The 14,402-nt window shown below is 44.2% G+C and overlaps 2 protein-coding genes across 5 annotated transcripts in view; one reads left to right on the top strand and one right to left on the bottom strand.

The window, feature by feature from the left end:
- Window positions 1–172: 172 nt before the first annotated feature.
- Window positions 173–10,060, bottom strand: taf1c (TATA-box binding protein associated factor, RNA polymerase I subunit C). Of its 2 annotated transcripts, XM_070988555.1 has the most exons (15): window positions 9,468–10,060; window positions 9,070–9,181; window positions 8,167–8,216; window positions 7,774–7,875; window positions 7,485–7,552; window positions 7,118–7,368; window positions 6,869–6,997; window positions 6,650–6,767; window positions 6,466–6,537; window positions 6,246–6,381; window positions 5,806–5,934; window positions 5,010–5,199; window positions 4,723–4,860; window positions 2,956–4,418; window positions 173–1,734 (listed from the first exon to the last, which is right to left on the bottom strand). In XM_070988555.1, exons 1-15 carry the CDS (start codon window positions 9,594–9,596, stop codon window positions 1,483–1,485), a joined length of 3,339 nt encoding a protein of 1,112 aa, XP_070844656.1. In that variant the 5' UTR covers window positions 9,597–10,060; the 3' UTR covers window positions 173–1,482. The 2 variants fall into 2 exon arrangements, with proteins under 2 accessions (XP_070844656.1, XP_070844657.1); XM_070988556.1 differs by lacking the exons at window positions 7,774–7,875; window positions 8,167–8,216; window positions 9,070–9,181; window positions 9,468–10,060 and having other exon boundaries at window positions 174–1,734; window positions 7,456–7,552.
- Window positions 10,061–12,537: 2,477 nt separating this feature from the next.
- LOC139348442 (WD repeat-containing protein 7) overlaps window positions 12,538–14,402 on the top strand; it is a 106,913-nt gene continuing 105,048 nt past the window's right edge. For all 3 annotated transcript variants that reach the window (XM_070988552.1, XM_070988553.1, XM_070988551.1), the window contains exons 1-2: window positions 12,538–12,706; window positions 14,104–14,275. In XM_070988552.1, the coding sequence (XP_070844653.1) occupies window positions 14,117–14,275 (159 nt within the window). In that variant the 5' untranslated portion in view covers window positions 12,538–12,706; window positions 14,104–14,116. The remainder of the gene's footprint in view (window positions 12,707–14,103; window positions 14,276–14,402) is intronic.

Raw genomic sequence — 14,402 nt, 5'->3', positions numbered from 1 at the left:
TTCAGAGTCCACGCAGTGGCAGATTGTGCCAGCCATCTGCAGTGTGACTGGTCATCAAACTGCTCTTAAAAAGGTCACAGTATCTTTGTAAGACACTGACAGGATGAGGAGCATTACAGTGCTTTAGCATGTTCTTGGTGCCTTTCAGTGAGGATCCAAGTCTTCTTTAAGTCATGCTTTTATTGAGAAAATCAGTGCAAAAGCAGAGTTGGAAAGGTTTCACAAAAAAATATTTTTCACAGCAAGTGAGGGGCACTTTCACCGATCAGTGAAAAACAACTGAGTGAAACAGAACTGGTGAAGGGAGATTTCCAGCCACAGCCAGACTTTCACTTTCAACAGAACAGAAATAAAATACACACACACACACACACACACACACACACACACACACACACACACACACACACACACACACACACACACGCGCACGCACACACACGCACACACGCGCACACACACACACACACAATTAAATCTATGCAGACATTGGCAACCTAAGAAATAACAGAGAAGTCTTATTTTAGTACCTCTTGTCATTTTTCTCAAGCCTATCAGATCTGGTTGTGGATGCTGGTATAAAATTGGCCAACTAGCTCCACCATCTCCAGCCTACCAGCCAATCACAGCAGCAGCTCTTCAGCATAGACACTGCTCAAGAGAAAAACACTACGTGATGTTTTCACACTGCCAAGAACAGGATGAAAGAGTCCTTTCATTTCCAACAAATAAGAGCAGTTTCTTTTTTTTCTTTCAGCATCATTCACTGTTTCACTTCGGTACTTTTACCTTTCGATTTAGGTGAACTCTAATCCTCCTCAGATCTTTTCAGTTTTGCCAGCAGACCCTATGGTCATAAAGTGTTGATGACGCCTGGAGAACAGCCGAGCAGGACTCACCTCTACCACAGTGTTATGAAAAGAAAACAAAGCAGTCAAATAGAAACTGGTCAAAACAGAGTGAATCATGTGCACAGTCACCTGCAGTGAACGCCTTAATGAAAAGCAAAAAACTCATCGAGCAGCCTGAGTGACTGCGAGGATCATCTCACATTCCTTTGTCCCTCACATGATGTCACTCACACACGCACACACACAAAGAAAAGACACAATCACAAAACAAGGATGATAAATTCCGCTCAGTCCTACCAAACCAGTCTGCAGTCCGTGCTCTTCAGCCTCCAGAGGACTTCACGGATCACTCTGACGGATCCTTTTCCAACATGCAGTCAGTTATCCTCTTTGATTAGATCCAGTTTGCATTTTTGCTTTTAGTAAGTCCAGTCCCAGAGAATAATACCTTTAAAGATCCAGTCCACAAATCCTGAGGTAACGAAGGCGCCAAAAGTGAGAAAAACATCTTTTTACTTTGACGCTGGCCGGTCCAGTGCCTTGTTTTTATTTGCCCTCAGTTGTTATGTAACACAACAGGTATTCCAAATGGTACACTCCCCCTCTGCGTGACGGACAGACAGCCAATGAATCAAAATCCCATTCGAGACTTCTTCTTCTTGGGTTGCGACAGCCCCAGTCGACCCTGTGAACTCTGGGACAGGGACAGGGACTGGGAGAAACCTGACCAGACGAAGGCGTCCTGGGACAGATCCCCCCTGAGGCCACTCTGAGGGACAGATTGGGAGCTGCGGAGCTGTGAGGAGGAGGCCACAGCTGATGGTGGGGGGCAATCGGTGCTCCCCTCTTCCAGGAAGTAACTGTCATGCTGCAAGGACTCATCCTGGAAACAGAGAGGAAACAGCAGTTATCAAGGCAAATGATATTTCTGTGTTTTCAAAGCACCTTCTGAAAACACCATTCAATCTCTTAGTTCCCTGTCTGAGTCCTGCTGGAGACCTTTGTTGCATCTCAACCCTCCTCTCCCCCCCATTTCCAATCACCTCTCTTGTCAAAATGAGGGCAAAAATGACCATGAAAGGGTTTTTAAAGAGGCCATACTGCCTGTTTCATGTCTGAGGCCATTAACTGATTACTGTCCAGTCACACTAGAGCCCCTGTGAAGCACCAACACCTTTTTTTTTTTTTTTTTTCAAATACTTGCGTACATAGTAGTCCTGTCTATTCTTCACCTTTATTTGTTCAGCTTTGTTGCCCTTGTTCTCAGCTCTTATGTCTATTCCTGTGCAAGCACTTTGAGAACAATGAAGAAAACTCAAGTTCCTCCTTTGTGTACACATACTTGGCTAATTAAGTGGATTCTGATTTGCCTCATTCAGTTGCAGATATGCATCTTTCTGATGTCATTTTAACTTTGGTCCAAAAATGTATTGACTTAAGACACCTTTTGTAAGGCAACTTTACAAAAACCCACAGAGCTGGACTCAGTTCATTCACGCCTGTAGCCATAGCGGCCATATTTCTTATTTTGTCAATATTTTTCAGGGATATAACCCTGTAGGAACATGACACCCCCATTTTTTTGACTGACTGTTTTCTCCAACCAGTGGAAACAGCTGTCAGTGTGCACAACAAAGACATATTTCATGAGCGTTCTAGTCTAAGATGGATTCAGCTGAGGCTGATTCTCATGATTCACTCACTTCCTTCTTTTTATCTTCTCATTTTTAGGGGTAACCTGTCATACACTGGCCTGGTTCTAAACCTCTGCCAACATCTCTGTTATCTGTTATTTCCCAAATTCAGATGGGTCTTGTGTCTCACTGACTTGACGGTGGCTTCCCCAGTTAAAAAACAATCAGCCAATCAGAGGTTTGCAGGTAGGATTAAGGATGGTGGCATCATCCCCTGCGCTGTGACACACATAGAGGAGACCAATGCAGCAGTGCAGGCTGTTCTAAGTCGTCTTTTATTGTATTTTATCGTGATGATAAACTGCTCCTAGCAACTGTCACCACAGCTTCTGTGTCGGCTGGACAGACATGTTGTTTGACTTTTTAGTGGCACACTTTCAGGACCATCACTGAACTGACTTTCCTCTCACCTGTGGTGCAAACAGAGAGCTGAGGTAGTCCTTTGATAGCCGTTTGTTCCTCCTCTGACCGGTTGGGGTGGAGTCAGGTTTTGGTGTCTGGGACAGGGACATGGTGTGGGAGCTGCTGGGAGTCTGCTGGTCTCCTCGTTTACCCTTAACACTTTGAGGCGTGGCGGTCGGCGTGGGGACTGGAGTGTCTGTTTGCACGGTGGAGGGGGTCGCAGCGCTTGGCGTCCCAGGCTTCCAAAAGTCCTCCAACTGGGACCCCATACCTTCAGTGTCTGACCTCGCGCCCTGGCTCGCTGCAGAGGACCAGCCTGTCGAATCAGAGAAATCCTCCATCTCTGACTGGTAGCTGATAGACGAGGTGAAGCTCCCAGACAGCTCCAGGCGCCGGCCGGCCGCTCTCCTCGCCTCCTTCTCCCTCCTCCTCTTCCTCTTCAGAGCCTCCACCTTCTCCTCCCTGTTCAGCTGCAGATGGTCCTCCCACCACGCCCGCCAAGCCTCCTCTCCCTGCCAGGACAGGGTCAGGCGGTGGCTGAGCTCATCCGTCCAGGCATCTGTGTCCACCAGGTTTGGCAGCGGCACCACGTCTGGAGGCCAGAGGGAGGCTGAGACAGCGCTGTGAACCAGCAGCGAGCGTTTGGACATGCACGCCCTCAGATTACGCCGCAGGCTCTGCACGTGCTCCTCTTCTGTCATATTCCTTGCGACATCATGAGACAGGTGGAGAAGGCCGTCGGTTTTGACTGTGAAGTGCTGCAGGCGGTGTGGACGGGGTTTCTTTTCACGACTCTTTTGCATCAGTTTCTGAAGCCAAAGTTTCCAGGTGACAACAGTGCTGTTGCTGAGCTTCGCTGGAGTCTGCCACCTACAGGGGGCCACGCGACTCAAGCTGCTGGAGCTGCTGATCGTGTCCCTGACGCTGCCGCGGTCCTCAGTACTGTCTGCATTATTTTTAACAACCTCTCCATCATTCACGTCTGCGTCCAATCCACTCACTTGATCCAGCTCGGGATCGTTGACGATGACCCGCAGCAACAACTGCTTCAGCTTTCGGCCTTTCCTAACTGTATCTGAATCCTCGGAGGAAGAGTCAGAGTACATGTTCTGTGCTCGTTGTTCCCTCTCTGGCGTTTCAGCCACATGCCTCTGCTCAGTAGGCTGCTGAGTCGGCTCGATTATGCCCTCGTCACTCGACGTGTCTGATACAACCAGCTGAGAGTCTGGCTGAGGACGCTCTGCAGTTTTTCTCCCTGATGTTGTGGCTTCTCTCAGCGCTGGTTGTGGCAGTTTTTTGGCTGCGTGTTGTGGAAGCTGTTCAACCTCTGCTGCTGGAGGTGGAGAAGCATCCGCCTGCTCGGGCTCCAGGATCTGGTAGAAAATATCTCCTGCCTCTGTCAGCTGCAGGATACACAAAGACTCCTCAACACCTGCTTCTCTTCCTCCTTTCGTATGGATACAAGTCAGACCTGAGAACATAAGGAAAAAGTGTGGCCACATCATCTGCGTGTGATCTTTTTAGTTTTTTCCAAATCATACAAATCTGATAACCCGACTATGAGGACAAGGACTTTGCAGACGCTGCATGCAGTCACTGCACCCAGCAGTTGTTTTACATTAACTGCTTGCAACTGTCTCTGTGGTTTGATAAGACCACTACACTGTTCCTTATTCAGTGTTAAATCTTTCTGACATATCTGGATCACTCTGAAGAGTTGACACTGAGATGCACAGACACAGGAACACATGCTCTGTCCCCTCACATGTTCATACCTGCAGCGGGTGAGGACAATCTGTTGGTTGCGGTGTCGAGGCGGTGAGGGATCTGGACAGGAAGGTGTTTCAGACTGTCTCTGGGTCTGAGCAGAGACTGAGGAGGACCTCGACTGAAGCAGGCCTCCGCTCTGCCTCCTGAATGCACACACAGATGGTCAGTACAGAACCTCAATGCTCTTGAGATAAACAAAGGGACCAACACACTGAGACACTGAGGAGCTGTCACACCACTTAGTAGAAAATTAAATTACAAATGAACTGCAGGACTGACCCTGTCAACTGACCTGAGTACTGCAACAGTGTGATTTCCTGAGAACTGTGGGAGCCCAACAGGACCTTTGTGGTCCCAGCCACTGAGCTGGAGGAGGTGGAGCCTGGAACAATGTGACAAAACACGGGTGGGAACTGCATCATATGATCCCACTTGAGCATGGGCACACTGGGGAAACGCTCATCCACGATGTAGGCCGAGTACTGACAGAGAAACAGAGAGCGAATGGATGGGGAGTCAGCTGGTTGTTTCAAAGGGTCAGATACACATTTAATCAACATTTTAGATCTCTTGCTCATCATTTTATTGTCAATCTGGAGCTGCAGGTTCAGCTGACCCTTAAAACAGTTTCTGCCTTTCTCAGTCAAGGGACTCAGCCAAATCTTTGGGTCTTATTTCTGACTTAAGTTAGATTCACAAGTTTCTCTGTGAGCAGTCTGCAGTATTTTCACTGTTTGGTATCGCTCTGCTCGCTTGGAACCTCAACTGAGGTGATAACCAAAAGAAAGTACCAGGTACCAGGTACTATCCACGACTTTTGAGTCCAGTCGAGGTGAGTCATGGAGTGGAAACACAGCAAAACATACACCTGTGAGAACCCTGACGTCTAGTGGTAACAAGCAGGTACTGTACCATTCCAGCAAATGGAAATATTGTGTGTGTCTGGGCATAATTTTAGACACATTTCCCCAAATATGTCTGACATGTACTATGGGATCTATACTACAATTTAAAATAAAGCTCAATGAGTCTGAACAAACTCTGGGCAAACTGTGTGCTGAACTCTGTGTAATTGTGCGTTAATGTACCTGAGTGGTGATGAGGTGGTGGAAGGAGTGGACGTCTCCCAGATATTGGGACAGAATAAGTCTCTCCCCACTGCGACACTCTGAGGTGCTGCTGATACGAAACAGAGTGTGACTGAGGAATGGATTCACCTGGAGAGGAGGAGGAGGGGAGAGAAAGGATGGACCAGGCGGGTAAAGGACAGAGGCAGGGTTGAAATGATGAAGTCCAACACGGCAGGTGACACACAAATCAAAAGAAAACTAAATGCTCAAACAATAACAACAAGAAATGAGGTTAATAAAAAAATGACAAAGTAGTACTGGTTTATTTTAAACTGATGTTTTAAAAGAAGATTAACAGAAGATTTGGCGACTGCACATATTTATGTTCTTTGGTGTCACAAAGATCCCACTGAGAATAACTCGTGATCAGCAGTCTGAGTCTGATCAGACCGTCTCACCCTGATGTCTGTGAGCTCCACCCCCGTCCTGTCTGCGTACAGCATCACCCTCGGGTGGGCAGAGAACTCGCACCATCGCCAGGACGACTTGGCATTGAAATACAGGTTGCTGTCTTCCTCTCGAACCTTCTGCATCCTGATGGGGCAGAGTGTCACTTTAAATCTAGTTTGAGGATTCAGTGAACACCTTCCTCTCCAAAAAAACAAAAACCCTCCTCACCCTCGGCCAACTGTCCACAGGTTTGCTGCTCCGCTCTCACTCGCCACCAGAACTTCACCTAAAACATGAGGACTGACAACACAGCAGAGAAGACGGTATTTTAACATTTCTCTTCTGTTGAAGCTTCAGTACTCAGGGAGTTCACTCGAGGGCGACGCCTTGTTCCTCCCTGACGATCACTCACCTGACACTGATGCAGGTCGCGACCTCTCTGGTGTTGATGGCTTGCAGCAGACGAGGTTCGCTACTTTCACTGAACCTCCAAACTCCACACAGGTGATCCAAGCGCACAGCAACACAACCTGCAAACAACGACCAAATACATGTGAAAATGTCCGCACAGCCTGGAGGGCATTATAAAACCACAGCACATTCTTCTTCCTAAACAGTTTCTTGTTCTTACAGTCGTTGAAGAGGGAGGCAGAGCTGATCTGTCTGATCGGACCTTTCAGCTGGAAGCTGAATGGGTCGCTGCTACGAGCATCCAAACAGGGAGAACTTCCTCTGTGTTGCTGCTCCACTCTGTGGAAGTCTGAGCTTCTGCATTAAGAATCAGAACTGGCAGAAACACACTTCTTCTTTTCCAAAAGGCGAATCAAGAAATTAAAAGGTTGTTGTAGAACTTGAGCATTTCATCTAGTCAGCAGGATACTGAGGAGGTCCAGTCCCCGGTTTCCAGGGTAGAGGAGGCAGCCCCCCTGAGAGCTGTTGCCGCTCTGTGAGAAGGGGACATATGCGAGAGCGCCCCCTGTGGCTCCTTCAGAGAACAGCAGGCGGTCCCTCTGCTCCGTCAGCTCCTCGTGCAGCAGGGTACCCAGCAGCTCAGGAGGAATGTCGTGCACCACGTCGTACATCAGGGCGCTGTACCCGTCCAGCGATCTGGAGGAATACGACTGCTGACATCTGAAAAGAAGACGCAATACGATAAAATAAAGCACCAATCAGACAACCACAGACACTGACAGCTTTTAAGGTGCCATAGACACTCACTTTGACAGCAATCAGTCAGGTCCACTCACATTTTAAAGTTCAGCAAGTCCAGGAAGTTTTTCACCTTCCACATGTTGACTGAATCTGTCTGAGATCTCTGCAACACAACAAAAACAACACACTGACACAAGTGCTGAGGACACAAAACCCAGCAGACGCTGCCTCCAGCTCACAGCAGCAGAGCATTTTCATCTTTTTATATTTTAGTCTCCAAAATCATAAAGCTGCCAGATCCCAAACTGATGTCTGCAAATTGTTTACTTTATCTAACAAGCATTCAAACAAGCAAGTGAATAAAGAGCCTCTTGTGCAACTCACCCGTCTCTTTCTTTGTTTAAAGTTGAAGTTGAAGTTTTCACCCAGAATTTCACTCATGCACCCAAAGGCGTCCTGGCAGTGATCCATGAAGAAGTTCTGCATCTAAATAAAAAAACCTTTTTACAGACCTCACAACTAAAAGGCAAAAAAAACCAAAACATTGTAAAGCTGCAGAGCTTGGTCGCATTCACATGAAAGATTATGTTAATGATGCATTTGACCTGATTGGTTTAGACAACTGTTCCTCCTATCAAGCTATAGGTGATGAAGCACACGTGTGAAACGTCACATTGCTTATTTTCTGTGTTGAGATCAAACCTCAAATCTGTGTGACTGTGACTGAAATGTGAGACTACATGAAGGGTTTCTTATGTGTTGAACTGTTGCACTCACATGTTCTGTGAAGTCCAGAGGATCTGGAGGAGTGGAAGGCCAAAGGACAGCTGGAAAAAATGTTTCTTAATTTTACCTATATGAAGGAAATATATACATGCTTGTGTTGCAGCCAGCAGCGGGGGGATATTTAACTGGTCGAGGGACAAATGAATTCAATCAAATACCAGCAAATTCTGGAAGCAAACATCACAACAAGATTAATAAAGCTGAAAATTAAAAGAGGATGGCTTCTATAACATGACCTCACAGAACTAGAAAGGAATAATGGAAAACCATCCCCCAAACAAGAAGTGAAAGACTCCTGGCTGGCTAAAAAAAGCCTTTACAAGTGGTGATGCTTTACAAAGTACATTTAATTCACCGTGCAGGGTGACCAAAGTTTGGCTTTGACCCCTTCTCCTGTTATATTACTTTTAAACTGTAAAGACAGAAATCCAAAAAAGGTCTTAAAATACAAGACAATAGGAGACGCGTTATCTTTAACTTTAATACTTTTGGAAATCAGGGCATCTACCACCAAATTGGCCAAAGTAACAAAAATTTGAAGTCATCCAATACAACAGCTCAGCCATGATTTCTACTTTGGTGAAGCTCAGGATTTTTCAGTTTTTCTTGGCACTGCCAGAAGGGGAATAATTTGACTTTATGTTTATTACTGAGGTCATAGTGGGTGGTGGGGTTGTACTTAAGTGTGATATACAGAAAGGTGTTTCAAACACCTACAGGCTGAAAAAACATGCTGATATCTAACATGTCATCCGTTGTACTGTTCATCTCTACTTAAACTGACTGAGTTCAACACAGATCAGGTATCCAGACCTGAACTGGAGGGTGAACAAGGCCTGCTGTCTGACACCTGAAACACCTCCAGTGAAATAAATCCAGCTGTCAGGGACTCACAGTTTTTAGGGGAGAGGAGAGGAACTGGTACCGGCTCAGTGGGACGCCACGTCTCCCCTCTGATCTGATGTCTGGATGTAAATGTCCAGCTGGAGAGAGGACCAGAGCCGCCCTGGAACACAACAAGCCTCACTCGTTTGACTTTGACTTGAATAAAGCTAAGTCCTGCAGTTATATGTTTCTGACATTAATAGTGACACTATCTGTTTACACAATGACATTTGGCCTATTTTTAATATTCATCGAATGAAAATAATGTTCTTACAACGCAGTTATAATCTAATATTAATTTTGGGTTTGTACAGGGAGAAGCTGTCACATATCAGTAATGGAGCGTTGAATATGTCTTGGAGTCATGTCAAAACAAATGAGTAATGCCGGGCTGACAGCTGACCCACCTGTGGTCTCACTCGGTCGTAGCTGCCCCAGTTTCCAGCGCAGTGTCCCGGGGCCAAGTCCGGCGGTCCGCAGTTGTAAAAAGAAGGAAAAAGCTGCTGTGGAAACTGGTAATCCATTTTATTTGCCATTAGAGACTTAAAATAACTCTCAGGTTTCTAATGGTATGGGTGTCGCTGTCATGCTGTCCTCCGGCTCAGCTAATGTTAGCTCCGCAGCTCCTGCTCTCAGCTAACAACAACAAACACGTTTCTCCTCTTCCAATCATCGTGACAGCGACTCAAGCTACGAGCTGTACGCGCCGAAATAAACCTGGAAATCCGAAAAGACTCCTAACTGAGGTAAAAAAAAAATGTCCCAAGTCCTCAGTTCAGTGGCGAACACGTGCAGACTCACGAGCAGACGACAATCAAGCTCGACATGAAGTAAACACGAAACGACGTCATGGCAACACAACTAAATAAATACCGAAGCAATATGTGATAAAACTATTTTGTAATAAAGACGAAAAATGTTGTAAGCTGTCAATTTAATCCAATGTGTATGAACATGCTGCTGCTGGTCCTTCTTCTTCGTCGTCTTCCTCTTCTTCTTCCGTTTTACTGGTGGTTGGCATCCATATGCGTTGCATTTCCGCCACCTACTGGATTGTAACAGCTTTACACATAAAACGCCAAGTCATTAATCATGGTCATTAATAAATAACTATGGCTAACCAGCAGACTTCATTGTCTGACTCGAAACAATGATGGAACCAAACCTAACCAGAGTATCTGTGTGGGAACACTTTACCAAAAACTGTTAATTTCTTCTTGCATTCAGATGAATCAGTGGACTGATTTTGATGCTGAAATGTGGAGTGAGGAGTACAGGGGGAAGTAAGATCTACGTCTTACATTTAGTGGATTGAGAAAACATTTGGTGATCTTAATCTAACCTTAGCTGTCTTAGTCACATTAAAAATGTCACTTTTATGAGCATTTCAATTTGTTATAGATGTGAATTGAAGAGCAAAATAGGGCAAAACTGCACATGAAAAGTGTTTTTTGATTTTGGAGCAGAACGTCTGTGCCACTATAAACTAAAGCCACACAAATTGGATGCTTTGGGCTCTGGACCTGGTCGTCTGTGCAGAGACAGTCTATTTAACATATAAAACTATATTTGTTCATGAAGGAATGGCTTTGTGGCTTCCTCTTATTTGGTGTGAGGCTTGTTTGGGAAGCATGAGGGCGTGTTGGCAAAGATGTATAATGTTAAAATTGTAAAATCATGTTATATTACTGGATTACACACTACCAATGGAAACATTGTAGCTGATGTTGACATTTTTTAATAAAATCTAGAAAGATGGAATGATGCCAAGTTGTTGGAAAGGGCAGCAATAATAACAAGCCAAGGAAGTATCCTGCTAGCCCTGGTAGCTATAGGCCCTTAGTATTGATGCTTCACACATGCAAATGAATGGAGAAGATAAAAGTTGGTAGACTACCGCATGTTCTGGAACAGAGACTTAGTAATTTTCAGAGAGGATTTCAAAAAGGACACTCCATAATAGATGATTAGTTTAGAGTAAATAATGAGAAAGGATGTGTATAAATCCTGCATTCAAAATCATAATGAAGTAAAAATATCTAAGTGTTATCAGCAAATGTTACTCCAAGTAAAACTAATCATTCTGCAGTACAATGTTTCCTGTCAGTGTTTTCTATTATGTCTGCTGATTTTGTGTTAAATTTACTGCTGCATTAATGTTTATGTTGCACTTTACTGCTGCAGATGTTTAAGGTTGTTCTAATTTTAACTACTTAATGTACAGTAGGGTAGTTTACTCTATTTATGTTCAGCTTTGTGGCAATGCATTTTTCAGATAATCCAAGAGGGTTTTTAAATAGTTTATTTATCTTACGAAGAAGATTTTTTTTTTCAGCTTACAAAGGAACGCTTCATCCTTCAGTTGATCACAAACATTTACAATCACCTAATTTGGAGATACATGGTTTTCACTGGACAGGAAGTATATGAAAAATTGTAATCTGTAATCTAATGGAAGTTTAAGGAAAGCCACAGTGTGCAGTTTTTGAAAATTTGTCTGCAATAGTGTTGCTGGGATACTATATGACCAGTGACAAAGTCAAGGCTATGATAAGGCAGAACATGCAACACTTCAGAGATGAGTTCAGGATTGTCAGGTTACCTGACTTTTTATGTCTTCAGGAAACATGCTAAAAAACCTTGCCTTGATTTTGTCATTCCATTCTGAGCAAGTATAGACCCAATAGGCAAAGCGTGAGTGAATTTTTGTAAAGACTTCAATTTATGTGCTGTTTTGACAGCTTGCTCCCCAGTAGGACAGAGACAAAAACACAAACTTTCAAACTCAAAGTTTCACGCCATTGCACAGTCCCTTGCAGAGAAGTCTTTAAAGATTGTGTTATTGATCCACTGTGGAATAAGGACTATAAGGCAGTTAGAACGAAGGAGAAAACAGAAGAAAGAGACGTTCATAATTCAAAGTCATTAGGAAAGGAGAACAGTGGAAATTAAAATATGTACGTGAAGGAAGCAACTCATACAGTGTTTTTCTTTTTTTTTCAGACTGAGGCGAATACTAATTAATATCAGGAAGAAATAAGTTACTGACTGCTTAAACATTTAGATGATATGGTGTCAGATGATAGAAGAAATGCTTGCTCTTTTAACTATATTTGTAAGGCTGGTAAGTTTCCAACAAAATGGAAACATGCAGCTGTGATTACAATTTCAAAAACAGAAAAACATCCATCTTGCTTCTCATCATTAGTCCGTCTTAAAAAAGCCATTTTACTGTTACACAAACAGTAAAATGTCCATTTTACTGTCACACCTGTGGTTTGTGAAAAATGGCTCCAATATTTACTTCAGTGACTATGGGGCGAAGAACACCACGTCCACTCACCAGACAGGAAGTGTATACCATTTCATACCACTGGGGTGCTTGTGAGGGCTTATCTTGTTGTTATAGAGGATCTTCGGCAGTATGCAGCCTGCCGGAAATGTATTCGAAGAAGAAGAAGAAGAAGAAGACCGCTCTCAGTTGTCGCGTGATCAGCTGACCGAACGAATCGGTTTGTCAGTTGGATAAGCGGCTAGAAACAAGCCGAAAAGGAGGATAATTTCTGGATTTATTTGCCACGGAGGGAGAAGTTAGTCGATAAATCTTCCATTAGAAGGAAATGTTCCAATAGGACTCCCTTTTCTGGTACGTATATGCTGTTGTCAACAGTGTGTTTTGGTTCCGTTAGCCTTGTTGCTAACCCGGTAGTCGCGACATTGCAGGTGTACTTTAGCGTTAGCCTTTCACAGATCACTGCCCAGCTAATCTGGCCTCCAATTGATAATCACTGACACTTAGCATTGCGTCAAAATATCTGCAGAATTCTCCCTTGCTTCCTTCCTCTCAGGTGTCAGTGACCGTGGATGACCTGCATCCTTCTTTGCTCTTTAAACCTTGCGACGCAGCCTGCAAACCTGACTGTAACATTCACAGTTAAGGTTGATTACTAATATAAAGCACCAAAGCACAACCCTGAGATGTTTGCACGTCAAACTGCATACTCGGAGTTGTGTATTTCAGTCAAAGGGCTGCTGCTGTTTCTGTGCCTGTCTTCGTGACTGGAATGTGATTCGTGACTCATTGACGGTGTATTTGTGTTTGAGACATAACTAATACGTTAATGTGTTTGACAAGTCATAATGATTATACGGGGAGTAACGTTACTGATGCTGTCACCTTGTTACCATGCTGTCTGTACACATGATAGTATGTTAACATGCTAAACGTTAGCATAATCGCATGCTAACGTACGTGTTTAGCATCTTTAGCATGTCATGGCTATAAACTACTAGCCTTGGTGGAAAAATATATCAACATATAAAATTTATCAAACAAATATTGATTTGCAAGTTTTAGAAATGCCCCACAATCCTGTCTAAACATTGAGCAATCGTATGTGTATCAATCAATCAATCAATCAATCAATCAATCAATCAATCAATCAATCAATCAGTCAATCAGTCAATTAATATATCATGCTTTCTTTGTATTGGACCTGTCATGCAAATTTGTGCGCTATAAGCATCAATTTCTGAAATGAATGAACATAAATAATGAAAATAAAAACCTGTCAAGCTAAAGAGGTGGGTAACATGTAGCACATCCAGCTCTTCTGAGTGTTGGACAAAGCTGCTGCAGGGGCTCAAATCCTTAAACTCCAAATGCTTCTTATCAGATATTTTTTTTGTTTTTTTCTTTGAGAGGACTAAAAGACCTGTATCAGAGGACATGAGAGGCCTCCTTGATACATTTCAAACATGACAGACACTGCAGGTAGGTTGCTGCAAGACCATATATATATTTTCTAAACTATTAAAATAGCTTGCAAATCAATACAGGTGGTGTAGTCTGAACCCAAGTGTTTGACACATCAGTCTCCACAGCGTGCTCAGTGAACAGGTCTGCTGTATGGCATCAAAGTGATGAAGACATTCTCATCGGGTGTTTGTGCTGCTTCTCTGAGTGCCTCATCATTTTCACCGTGATCTCTGTCTGTCTCATTTTGTCCCTCTGTCTCTCTAACTGTTGCTCTTTCCCTTCAGACAAATCAGCATAATGTCGGGGAACAGCTTGGTTCTGCCCATCGTGCTGTGGAGCCGCACGGCCCCCACCCACTGCATCAGCAGTCTGCTGGTGATGGATGACTTCAGCACCATCATCACCGGCTGCCATGATGGACAGATCTGCCTCTGGGACATGACACCGGAGCTGGAGGTACTGATGAGGTTGAAGGTGGAGGTTGTGTGAGCGTTTGTCACTTAACTTAACTTATTGACTCTCCATCTCACTCTCCCTATTTTAACTTCCTGTTTGTGTTTGCCTTTCGTTGGGTTTCTGCTCA

This window comes from Chaetodon trifascialis, chromosome 20, assembly GCF_039877785.1.
Source record: "Chaetodon trifascialis isolate fChaTrf1 chromosome 20, fChaTrf1.hap1, whole genome shotgun sequence".
NCBI lineage: Eukaryota > Metazoa > Chordata > Actinopteri > Chaetodontiformes > Chaetodontidae > Chaetodon > Chaetodon trifascialis.
Note: the sequence above shows the minus strand (reverse complement) of the source record. Positions and strands in the feature narration are given on the sequence as shown.

What these genes read in the sequence shown, in the direction of transcription:
- taf1c (XM_070988555.1), bottom strand. Translation starts at nt 9,596, where the DNA reads ATGGCAAATAAAATGGATTACCAGTTTCCACAGCAGCTTTTTCCTTCT. An exon ending in ACCACCTCATCACCACTCAG is followed by an intron (nt 5,200 to 5,805) that starts GTACATTAACGC and finishes TTTCTCTGTCAG; the next exon opens with TACTCGGCCTACATCGTGGA. An exon ending in CACACTGTTGCAGTACTCAG is followed by an intron (nt 4,861 to 5,009) that starts GTCAGTTGACAG and finishes GTGTGCATTCAG; the next exon opens with GAGGCAGAGCGGAGGCCTGC.